The sequence below is a fragment of the Salvelinus sp. IW2-2015 genome, linkage group LG20 (genome assembly GCF_002910315.2).
Source record: "Salvelinus sp. IW2-2015 linkage group LG20, ASM291031v2, whole genome shotgun sequence".
Lineage (NCBI taxonomy): Eukaryota > Metazoa > Chordata > Actinopteri > Salmoniformes > Salmonidae > Salvelinus > Salvelinus sp. IW2-2015.
Genome location: NC_036860.1, coordinates 54,674,019 through 54,687,063, shown reverse-complemented (window position 1 = coordinate 54,687,063; position 13,045 = coordinate 54,674,019). Strand labels below are relative to the sequence as shown.

Below are 13,045 nucleotides of genomic sequence, written 5' to 3'. Positions count from 1 at the left end.
TCTTGAATTGATTAAATTATMATTTTCCTCATCAATCTACACACAATACCCCATAATGACAAACTGAAAACAGATTTATAGAAATTTTGAAAATGTATTAATAATAAAGAACAGATATACCTGTCATTACTCTCCTGTGAGGATCCAATGATCAGGTTACAGGGGGATAAGCTTTCAGTAGAGCCCCCTCACCTGCAGGGGAGGGGGGGGGGGGGTTTGACAGCTCACATCAATTGTAAATTGTAGGCAGCAGGCGATTCCTTTTGGTTTCTATTTTGGGTGAATGGAATGTTTCTTTGTTACAGAAGAAAACTTCAACGTCAAACAATGAACACTGGGACAATATATTTCAATATCCAAATGTTGGGAATGATAATAGGTGGAATATGGAAAATTGTCTATTTTGTGATGTCATTAAAATTGTCATAAAGACATAACGAAACATTACAATTACATTACTTGAAGAGTTTTTACATTGTGTACACCCTTTACGTTGTGTAGAAAATATCAAGGATAAAGAGAATGTGTTTGTGACGATAAGATTGTGATTTTAGTTCTCTAACGAGATCATAGTAAATTATCATACCTTACCTCGTAACTAGCCATGCCCCAGGGAGCCCAGAGAATGTGTCAGCATGACGTAAACTCCCCTTTTTACCCAAGGGTATAAAGGGTTGTGTTAAAAATTAACATATCAGACTAAAACAGACCACAGCTGCAGCGAGGTCTACGATAGTCACGACTCCGGAACACAACACAAGGTTGAAGAAGACAAAAGAATCTCTAACAATCCAATGCTACGGTTGAGTAGCTGTATCTAAGAAGGTGAATTTAAGTAGGACCATCCGGTTATTCTCTTCAAATCATCGTTGCCTACACTGCTTTCATCACCACTCTGGGATCATTGACACGGCTGATTAGCCGTCCTCAGTAGACCACTCTTCCAGAACGAGTGCAAGTAAACAGACAACTAAGAAGAAGGACATTGTGACCTCTTGTGGACAATCAGAGAAGGAGAAATAAGAAGGCCCAATCCGAAATAAGAAGGCTCAATCAAACCCTTCTCAATGCACGTAAATAATGCACGTAAATACATGCATTACTTCTTACCCAAAAGAGCGGCCGTTCGGGGCAAGGTATTAGGGCTACTGTAAGTGTAGTTTGCAAATGTATCCAAGTGCTGCTTCTCTTTCTCGCTTTCTCTCTAACTCTCCATCTTGTGTAACAAGTGTCATATTGTGTTAGTCCTAGGGACCTGTTGTCATCGCATTAAGTTTCTAATCGATAACCTATATCGTGTGTGTATCCTATGTTATCATTTCGTTTCTTAGTAAATAAGTAATCAAATCAATTTGTGTGGTATAGAATGATCAGTGAGACTCGGGTTTCTGCAGATTCACGAAGTCTGCGATGTTCAAATGGAGACTGATATGAGAAAATTATTAATTAGTGACTTTTGATTTGTATTGTATTTTTTATTTATTTTTAATTCCAGGCCCCCGTCCCCGCAGGAGAGCTTTTGCCTCTTGGTAGGCCGTCATTGTAAATAAGAATTTGTTCTTAACTGACTTGTCTAGTTAAATAAAGGTAAAATAAAAAAAATGATCTCTATATTGTTGAGTTAATTCGGGAGACGTTAACTCGTTAAACAACTTTCCCCTTTGGTGCCCCAAATTCCTAATGAGTTAATTGTTACGTGATTCATTTAATCTAATAACAACTAAACATAGTTGGTAATTATTCGATGAATAACAGTCATCACATTAATGATAGTCACATCATGACATACCTTATTTACATAAGTATTCAGACCAGTGGTGTAGCTTCAGCCGATGCGGTCACACCAGGGTGATTTAAAAATCTGTAATGTATCAACACAAAAGTGGAAGGCCAAAAATGAGAAAGCAAAGGAGGTTTCAAAATGAGTTAAATTGGATTCCTTTTTCAATGCAGTTCAAGTGCAGCCATTGCTAGCACAAGCAATGTAGCGGGACCAGAAGAGGATGTAGGTTTATCATCGCCAGCAGCAGCTTTTAGCGGGTCAAGTGAGCCAAGGCCAAGCTGTTCCATCGTGCCAGAAGAAACAACTTTGACAGAGGAGGATACAGGTTGTCAGGAATCGGTGGATACGACCCTGAGCACAAGCCAGGCCGGACAAGCTATCCCGGGCCGGGCGGGGAGGAAGAGGAGCAGGGTGAGGCTAGAATCGTGGCGGCTGAGGAAACAGGTGGAAGTGGGACAGACAGCCTTTTTACCTATCCAACTAATGGGGCATTATGCAACAAATGTGGATGCAAAAGTTAAATGGCACGTTATTGCATTAGGCTCGTGTAAGCTTACTGGCCCATTCCCAAGAGTTGACGAAAAGCGGCAGTCGTATTACACCACTACAACCAAGGCTGGAATCAAATTACCACGTACATGGCTATGTTATTCGGTCAAGCTAGATTGCGCGTATTGTTAGCCTTGCTGCCTGATCGGAGAGCCCTTTTCTTTTCTGATGCGTGGGTGAATGGGGTGAGATATTGGCGCCATCTAACATCCAAAATAGCATGTCATGAGATTCAGATTCACATGGGTGCCTGTTTGGTATATGAGTAATGAAGCTCAATGGCACTATTGACACAGAAACGGAGAGAGGCGTGCGTAACGCAGCAATCTTCTGGCGACAGGTGCTGGAGCGCATAGTTAATGTAACTCTCACACTTGCATCATGTAATTTGGCGTTCAGGGGGCACCGTCGAAAGCTGGGGCAGGCCAACAGTGGTCATTTTCTCAGTATAATTGAACTGCTGTCATTTTACGACCCAGTTCTGAAATAACTTTTAGAACGCCCCGCAGGATCCGTTAACTATCTCAGTCTTCAAAATGAGGTGATTTATGTCTTAGCCGAGCGAGTGAAGTGTGACATTCAGGGAGAGATGCAGTAAGCCTCATCCCCCCCCCCCCCTATTATTATGGACACCACATGTATCCAAAGTAGACCAGTTAAGACAAGTTTATCGCTATGTGAGAGTGATGAGGGATGCAAATAATGTCGCCACAGATCTGACCATCACAGAGTCGTTTTGGGGATTTTTGGAGACTGCTGACACATCAGCAGCTGAGCTTCAACATCAAATCCTGGGCAGCATAGAGGATAATGGGCTGGATATTTCAAAATGTCGTGGGCAGGGGTATGATGGAGCTGCTAACATGAGCGGGGTCTATTCGGGTTTGCAGGCCAGAATATCTGAAAAAGAGGCGCTTGCTGTTTATGTGCATTGCGCAGCATCTTAATTAACCTGGCTCTCAACGACTGTCAAAAATGTGCCAGGTATTAAACAGTTTTATGATACTGTTGAACTGTTATACACCTTCTTCGGGCATAGAATAAAGAGGTGGTCAATGTTGAGTGGAATACTTGATTTTGCATCAGAAAAAGAAAATGTAACTCTAAAATGACTGTGTCCCACCCGCTGGTCATCTAGATATGAGTCCCTTGCCGCCCTGAGATACAGATATGTGGATGTAATGAAGGCCCTCACCAAGATTGTGCTTTTAAGTGACAAGAAGGACGAGAGGGATGATGCAGCAGCACTGAAAATTAGATTTTTTTTAGTCGTTCTGAAGACTAAGGTTTTAGAAAATGTGAACGTTGTCTTAAAAATGCTACAGGCCAAAGACGCAGACCTGCACAGAGCAGTCAGCCTACTCAAGGACATGATAGAGGTCCTGTCCGGACTCTGACAGGATTTTGAGAATGCCAAAGTCACTGCAAGGACCATTGCCGACAAATGGGGAGCTCAGAACGCATTTGAAGACACTTGAAGAAGGAAGGCGAGGCGTCATTTTGATGAGCTATGCAAGGACAAGCGACTGTCTGATGGGGAGAGTAGTTTTAGAGTCAACGTCTTTAATGCAAACCTTGACATCGTTATCCACCAGCTGTCAAACAGATTTAAGTCTGCGGGCAACATTGAGTCTGTTTGACTCCATCCATCCCACTACCCTGGCCAACGCAGATGATGATGCGCTCTACGAGACAGCCAGCCGGCTGGCTGAACATTACAGCAAAGATAAATCAGCAAGCTTCCCTGACCAATTACTCTCTTTCAGGGCCTGTTTTAAGAAGGAAATAGCAAAGCACACTACAGTGAGAGACCTGGCCAAGATGCTCATTGTGGATTACAATTCAGTCATTGCTACATTTGGGGAAGTAGTTACAGCGATGCTCCTTTTTATGACTCTGCCTGTAAATTGTAGCCTGTGCCAATCGCTCCTTTTCTAAACTGAAAATAATTAAATCGTACCTGAGGAGCAGCATGGGACAGGAGAGACTGCGTGGCTTGTACATTCTGTCCATTGAAAACACCAGGGCCAGGACCATGGATTTGAATGCCGTAGTCAACGACTTCGCAGAGCGCAAGGCCCGTCGAATGCCAATCAAATTAGTGAGTAAGCTTATATTTTTACAGGGCAGGCTACCCAGACAGCCTATATAAATCAAGCTTTATTGAGATTAATTCGCATTGCTTGTCAATCTACGACTATGCTCGATCTGTCTTTGGAAACCATGTTCTGGTGCACGGCCGCTGAGCCATTTCATTGTCATCAAAGCCTATACGTTGTAGCGGTATTAATTAGAGAAAGGTAAAGAAGATTTTGTTCGGGCGCCAGGCACATATTAACCCTGCCGAAAGAAAAGAATAGTAGAACAGCGAGTACCACTACCAGACCCACACACATCAACAGAAGAGACTGCCTAGAGTGTAGCCTGTTGACCAGATAGCCAGCGGAGAGAAAAAGAATACACATCACAGTCCTTCCACAATTCTGGGTAACCCCACCAAACATACCTCATATAACAATAATGGCAGAGCAAATAAACAGCAACTTCATACAATAACAAATGAACCCAGTCATCACACAGAGGATTTGCAATAGTTTGTATTTTCTTCCTGGGAAGGAGTGCAGAGGGTATGAATGTGTGGTGTTCATATACACACTAGTCCAGCTCCAATGAAACTTCAATGTACTTAGGAAATAGAGTCGGTTGCAGTGTAAAGCACTGGAACATAGCGTGAAGAGAAAGAGAGAAAGGGAACAAGAGAGGGCTTAGCTGTGGTCTTGAGGTTGCAGGTATCCGGTCTGACTGTCCGATGGTATGTTGGGTTGTAGTTGAACGCTTCGCAACAAATGTTGCTACTAATCCATTTGATCCATAACCATCGCGGTCCCAAATGAGAACAACCACGTCGTTGAGCGATCACACCGAGGATTGATCCAAACACTATACAACCACATACGCTGAAGACAAACAAAAAACCTCTACAGCATAGCACACAACAAAACTGTCACACCAATCAATAGCTCCTCTCCAATAGAGCTTAACGAGCTCTTTTATCTCCTCCTTCCTACTGCTCATGTGCTTTTAAAGTGGCAGCGCACTTAAGTGCAGGATTTTGCCACAACGTTTAACTAGGCTATCAGAATAATAGTAAGCACATACGTATCATATACTGTTAAAAGGCATGCTGTCATATAAGCAATCTGTTTGAATAGTCCACTTGATTGATTTGCTGGTGTTTTTTATATAGGCCTCTGCGGGAGGCAGATCATTTGAAATACCGGTATGTCAGTTCTGCTGCCGTGCATAACTTCAGCGAGCATGTACTGGGTCATTAGCTGTGTTTTGGTGTTTCTGTCAAGAGCTTGAGCTATATATTTATGTTTTATAATATAGGCTATTGCCTATTATTTGCAGATAAAATAGGTGTTTTTTGATCGTTTTGTGCTTTCCGTGGTGCTGATCGACTTATACTGGTTAATTTCTGACCGCCGTCCATGGTGCTGAATGTATTGGCTACATTGCGGCTTCTCTGGTAACAGCTTCAAATGTGCCCTCAGATTAGGTTCTGCTCTGCTGTTACAATGCTTAGTAATATTAACACACAGCCTTACCAACAAAATTATTACAATTTTAAGGGAAATATGGGTGGTGATAGGGGCCAGAGACAGGATTGTGTCGAGGCACAGGTCTGGGAAAGGGTACCAAAAAATTATGCAGCATTGAAGGTCCCCAAGAACACAGTGGAATCCATTATTCTTAAATCGAAGAAGTTTAGAACCACAAAGACTCTTCCTAGAGCTGGCTTCCCGGCCAAACTGAGCAATCGGAGGAGAAGGTATTTAGTCAGGGAGGTGACCAAGAACCGGATGGTCACTCCGACAGAGCTCTGGAGTTCCTTGTGGAGATGGGAGAACCTTCCAGAAGAACAACCATCTCTCAGCACTCCACCAATCAGGCCTTTATGGTAGTGGCCAGACGGAAGCCACTCCTTAGTACAATGCACATGACAGCCCGCTTGGAGTTTTCTAAAAGGCACCTAAAGGACTCCCAGACCATGAGAAATAAGATTCTCTGGTCTGATGAAACCAAGACTGAACTCTTTGGCCTGATTGCCAACCGTCACGTCTGGAGGAAACCTGGCACCATCCCTACGGTGAAGCGTGGTGGTGCCAGCATCATGCTGTGGGGATGTTTTTCAGCGGCAGGGACTGGGAGACTAGTCAGGATTGAGGGAAAGATGAATGGAGCAAAGTAAAAAGAGATCCTTGATGAAAACCTGCTCCAGAGCGCTCAGGACCTCAGACTGGGGCGAAGGTTCACCTTCCAACAGGACAATGACCCTAAGCACACAGCCAAGACAACACAGGAGTGGCTTTGGGACAAGTCTCTGAATGTCCTTGAGTGGCTTAGCCAGAACCCAATCGAACATCTCTAGAGAGACCTGAAATTGGCTGTGCAGCGACAATCCCCATCCAATGTGACAGATCTTGAGAGGATCTGCAGAGAAGAATGGGAGAAACTCTCCAAACACAGGTGTGCCAATCTTGTAGCGTCATAGCTGAGGCTGTAATCGCTGCCAAAGGTATTTCAACAAAGTACTGGGTAAAGGGTCTTAATAGTTATGTAAATGTAATTTTGTTTTTAAAAATATATTTTTTTAAATAAATTTGATAAAATTTCTTAACCTGTTTTGCATTGTCAGTTTTGGGTATTGTGTGTAGATTCACTAGGGGGGGGAAAGGATTTAATCTATTATATAATAAGGCTGTAACGTAACAAAATGTGGAAAAATTCAAACGGTCTGAATACGGTCTTATTTTAGTCATTTTGGTCCGCAGGCCTATAAAATGGGGGCCACATTTTTCCCATCCTGGCTTACATGATGAGATTAGTATTTTATAGACAAAGGAGCGAGATTAGTTTTATTTGTCATATGCCAGCCAAGCATCGGTTTTCATGTCACCAGAATAAGGCACCTCAATATTTATTGGAAAGGAGCATCAAGCTCATCACCTTGCACTTTCACCACCCTGTGAACTTCATCATAATTTGTAATCTATAGCTTAATAAACTGCATGCTTTCCTGTCATCGCATGACTCCATGTTTACTTTAATATGATGGTTATTATATCAATATTTGCACATTAGTGTTTTCACCGACAATTATCGCATAATTAATTTTACTGACACAAAAAGATCCCAACTTGTCTAGCATATTTTGTTCTGTCTACATTTCGAAAGTTTACTGAAAAATGTTCTGTTTCCATCAGGCCTGTTATGGCATTTTGTATCTGATGTACTTTACTCACATAAAAAGGTTGCCCCCCAAAAAATCCTACAAATGATTTGCCTCCTTTTAAAGATCATCGGGTTTCCAAGCCCAAAAACAACATTATGGTGTCTTTTTGTTCTAGTTTCATGAGGAATCATCAGTAAAGCCTTTTATCCCACTACTATAATTTGGACGGTAGGTAACCTAGTGGTTAGAGCGTTGGGCTAGTAACCGAAAGGTTGCTAGATCGAATCCCCGAGCTGACAAGGTAAATATCTGTCATTCTTCCCCTGAACAAGGCAGTTAACCCACTGTTCCTAGGCCGTCATTGTAAATAAGAATTTGTTCTAAACTGACTTCCCTAGTCAGTTAAGAAAGGTAAAGGTAAATAAAATAAAAAATACTTTACTAGCCTCAATTTTTCAACACACTCTTACACTCTTACATGTCTAAACTTTGTCCTCTAACATAATTTTTCTACAGGAACAATTAGCCTTTCTAATATCTTTTTTTTTTTAGCACAGATAATGCTAACATTCCCAACCTCTTTTTATATTTTTTTTATTTAACCTATATTTTATCATACTGAGACCGGGGTCTCTTTTACAGATGAGTCCTGAATTACATCAATTATAGTAAATACACACATCCATATACAAAATGCAAGCAGATCTTGATACCTGAATACACTTGAAAGTGATTTGTTCATGAYGTGGAATATCTCTTATATTCAGTTTTCTCTATTACTTCAGACTTCCAATGGTTGCTTGCCTCCAAACACTGAACATTACATTTGGTTTCATTCACTCTATATCACAGGGGGGTTTGCCATTGTGTTCCTGGTACGAACCAGCCAGGGGCTCCGCTGTGCTCTCAAGAGGATGTATGTCAACAATGAGCACGACCTGCAGGTGTGCAAGCGAGAGATCCAGATTATGGTGAGTTGCTGTGGGATTACCCCACGGCATGCTTGAAAAGGGAGCTATTATGTCTAGTTCTCTCCTTTGCTCACATGAAAACACATGCATGACACGCATACAGGCAGCTCTACAAACTCTGCAGCACCTTATGTATCAGCAATGATGATTTGCAACCAAATTTTCCTCAGGAGACAAAGTTTGCATTTGAGTGGCATGATAATGTTCACTCTGTCTTTTAATGTAATGTGGTTGTCCTTGTGCTCTCGCAGAAGGACCTGGTCGGCCATAAGAACATCGTTGGCTATCTGGACTCTAGTATCACCACTTGTGGAGGAGGAGATGTGTGGGAAGTGCTCATCCTCATGGACTACTGTAAAGGTGAGTGCTTACTGGAGGATCTGTGTTCAATCAAGTGTAGTTCAGTCCTCAAAAGTGACTATGAAAGGTAGAAATAAAGGCGGGCCCCTGTCACTCCACTTGTAGTCCACATGAGGGCGCTTTCTGTCTAACTATATTCTGTCCTCCATATAGGCCTACCACTGGTGTGGTGACTTTCTTTAAATTATGTGTTTAACCGTTCAGTTTTTCCACAAAAAAATGTGGTGTAGATAATGTGATTGTTTAAGCGTATCTCTAGGAAATACTTTTTTTAAATCAAAGCCCGTTTTTTTCAGGACTGTTCAGATCAAACATTTTTTACTTCTGTCTTTGTATCTTTGCACCTCATTTGACTTCTGTGCTGCACCAGGTTTTTTTCCCAGGATGTGAAGGCATGTTCAAACTTACGGTTCTAAGAACGTATAAAATAGGACTAGTAGATGTACTTTAACCCTACCCTCTTTAAGAAAAATATGTGTTTCCTTTGAACTGTGAATGTTGCCATTCTTTTGTGAGTGTTATTATCCATTGTGACATTGGGCTTTCTAGAACTCTTTCACTCCAAGGCTAACTTTACTTATCACGCTAACAGCTAGTCAAGCACGGCCAATCTGGGATCATATATTTCTTTCTTTCGTTTGCAGAATAATTTGCTCTTAATAATGTAATGATAGAGCAGCCTAACCTTTTCCGCTCTATGGGAGAACTGTCACAATGAAGAGGACACTTAAGTGTTCATTGAAAGACAACACATTTCTGAAATTATTAAAAAGTTGTGAGGTTATGAATTGGCTCTTTATGTTTTGTGTATTGGACCATTTTTTATTACATTTTATTTCTGTGGCTCAACCTTGAAGACCATACATACTGTATAGACAGTTTTATAAATCTATCAACATGTTGATAATACAATGTTTGATATACTGTACATTAGATCCTACTTCTCAGACTGCATTTCCTTCAGTGAGCTTTATCCCGATTTTCATACCATCATACCGTTTCTGTACCATATCAGGGTGTACGATTTTACCAATTGTGCACACAAGGGGCGCTATTTCAACAAAAAACAAATAAATATATATATTTTAACTCAGCAAAAATAGAAACGCCCCTTTTTCAGGACCCTGTTTTACAAAGATAATTCGTAAAAATCCAAATAACTTCACAGATCTTCATTGTAAAGGGTTTAAACACTGTTTCCCATGCTTGTTCAATGAACAATAAACAATTAATGAACATGCACCTGTGGAACGGTCATTAAGACACTAACAGCTTACAGACGTAGGTAATTAAGGTCACAGTTATGAAAACTTAGGACACTAAAGAGGCCTTTCTACTGACTGTGAAAAACACCAAAAGAAAGATGCCCAGCGTCCCTGCTCATCAGCGTAAACGTGCCTTAGGCATGCTGCACGGAGGCATGAGGACTACAGATGTGGCCAGGGCAATACATCTCAATGTCCGTACTGTGAGACACCTAAGACAGTGCTACAGGGAGACAGGACAGACAGCTAATCCTCCTCGCAGTGGCAGACCACATGTAACAACACATGCACAGGATTGGTACATCCTAACATCACACCTGCGGGACAGGTACAGGATGGCAACAACAACTGCCCGAGCTACACCAGGAACGCATAATCCCTCCATCAGTGCTCAGACTGTCCGCAATGGGCTGAGAGAGGCTGGACTGACGGCTTGTAGGACTGTTGTAAGGTTGGTCCTCTCCAGACATCACCGGCAACAATGTTGCCTATGGGCACAAACCCACCGTCGCTGGACCAGACAGGACTGGCAAAAAGTGCTCTTCTCTGACGAGTTGCGGTTTTGTCACATCAGGGGTGATGGTTCAGATTCACATTTATCTTTGAAGGAATGAGCGTTACACTTTTATCCACTTAGCTAGCAAGTTAGCAAACCAAATGCATAGCTGGAAGCCCCTGAGCTGGATGTAATTTATTTGAGACATCTTAGATTTTTTATAGTTCTACTTAACTTATAGTTGGTTATAAGCAGTGTCGCAGCATGCATCCCAGCTGTCCACTGCGATATCGAAAATCATATTGTCGGTATTTTGAAACACCCTGATATACGGTATATCGCCCAAGCCTAGTGAGCTTCCACATCACAGCTATATAACACCATGTGCAACCTCTGAGTAAAGACACCTATTGTGAAGTAGTCATTTTAGATTATCAAGAGACTGAGTGTCTGAGTGCAAGATAGGTGTGACTGAGTGTGGCTGTAAGCTTCATTCCCAGTATGTGTTCAGTAATGAAATTGTGTGGTGTATCTTTGCAGGAGGCCAGGTGGTGAACCTGATGAACCAGCGTCTGCAGACAGGCTTCACCGAGGCAGAGGTACTGCAGATCTTCTGTGATACGTGTGACGCTGTGTCTCGACTGCACCAGGGCAAGACACCCATCATCCACAGGGACCTTAAGGTATGGGGAGGACAGATGTAGGATTTTAATTTGATCACCCGGTTGCAGGAGAACTTTCCTGCGATGCGGGAAATGTAAAACTTATAGTGTATTTTAGGTTTAAAAATGCTTCTGAAGTTTAATTTCCACTTTGAAATTTCAGACATGATTTTCCCTTACGAAAAATGTATCAACCCCCCAAAAAATTCCATTAATTATAATTCACATGAAAATTCACTGTTGCTGCAGGATTATTTTCCTGCTGTAGCAAACTGGCTCAAATTAAGATCCTACATCTGTAGGACCCCTCTCCGGTGTTTTCTCCCACCTCCTTTTTTGCTCTTGCTCCCTCTTTCCTCAACTTCTTCTTGGCTTAGTCTTGCTGTTATATAGGCAAGCTGTTACCGGTATTTATATATGCCATTCAGCAGACACTTTTTTTGATCCAATTCACATGATATATTTTTTAAATAGCAGCCATTACGTGACTCATTCTGTAGTTCTCTGGCTCTGTTTGTCTCTTCTTCTCCTTTGTGTTTCTGCAGGTGGAAAACATCCTGTTACATGATAAGGGTCACTACGTGCTGTGTGACTTCGGAAGCGCCACCAATAAGTTCCAGAACCCACAGACCGAAGGAGTGCCAGTAGTCGATGAGGAAATAAAAAAGTTTGTGAACCTACAGTCAGAGTTTTTCACAATTCCTGACATTTAATCTGAGTAAAGATTCCCTGTCTTAGATCAGTTAGGATCACCACTTTATTTTAAGAATGTGAAATGTCAGAATAATAGTATAGAGTATGATTTATTTCAGCTTTTATTTCTTTCACCGCATTCCCAGTGGGCCAGAAGTTTACATATACTCAATTAGTATTTGGTAGCATTGCCTTTAAATTGTTTAATTTTGGTCAAATGTTTCGGGTAGCTTTCCACAAGCTTCCCACAATAAGTTGGGTGAATTTTGGCCCATTCCTCCTGACAGAGCTGGTGTAACTGAGTCAGGGTTGTAGGCCTCCTTGCATGCTTTTTCAGTTCTGCCCACATATTTTCTATAGGATTGAGGTCAGGGCTTTGTGATGGCCACTCCAATACCTTGACGTCCTTAAGTCATTTTGTCACAACTTTGGAAGTATGCTTGGRGTCATTGTCCATTTGGAAGACGCATTTGCGACCAAGCTTTAACTTCCTGATTGATATCTTGAGATGTTGCTTCAATATATCCACATAATTTTCCTACCTCATGATGCCATCTATTTTGTGAAGTGCACCAGTCCCTTCTGCAGCAAAGCACCCCCACAACATGATGCTGCCAACCCCGTGCTTAACGGTTGGGATGGTGTTCTTCGGCTTGCAAGCCTCTCCCTTTTTCCTCCAAACATAACGATGGTCATTATGGCCAAACAGTTCTATTTTTGTTTCATCAGACCAGAGGACATTTCTCCAAAAAGTACGATCTTTGTCCCCATGTGCAGTTGCAAACTGTAGTCTGGCTTTTTTTATGGCGGTTTTGGAGCAGTGGCTTCTTCCATGCTGAGCGAACATTCAGGTTATGTCGATATAGGACTCGTTTTACTGTGGATATAGATACTTTCCTACCTGTTTCCTCCAGCATCTTCACAAGGTCCTTTGCTGTTGTTCTTGGATTGATTTGCACTTTTCGCACCAAAGTACGTTCATCTGTAGGAGACAGAACGCGTCTCTTTTCTGAGCAGTATGACGGCT

The 13,045-nt window shown here is 41.9% G+C and overlaps 1 protein-coding gene across 9 annotated transcripts in view; it reads left to right on the top strand.

The window, feature by feature from the left end:
- LOC111980524 (AP2-associated protein kinase 1-like) overlaps nt 1-13,045 on the top strand; it is a 95,870-nt gene that overhangs the window by 8,887 nt on the left and 73,938 nt on the right. For all 9 annotated transcript variants that reach the window (XM_070449499.1, XM_070449498.1, XM_024011288.2 and 6 more), the window contains exons 2-5: nt 8,424-8,542; nt 8,794-8,902; nt 11,204-11,346; nt 11,871-11,992. In XM_070449499.1, coding sequence (XP_070305600.1) covers nt 8,424-8,542; nt 8,794-8,902; nt 11,204-11,346; nt 11,871-11,992 — 493 coding nt within the window. The remainder of the gene's footprint in view (nt 1-8,423; nt 8,543-8,793; nt 8,903-11,203; nt 11,347-11,870; nt 11,993-13,045) is intronic.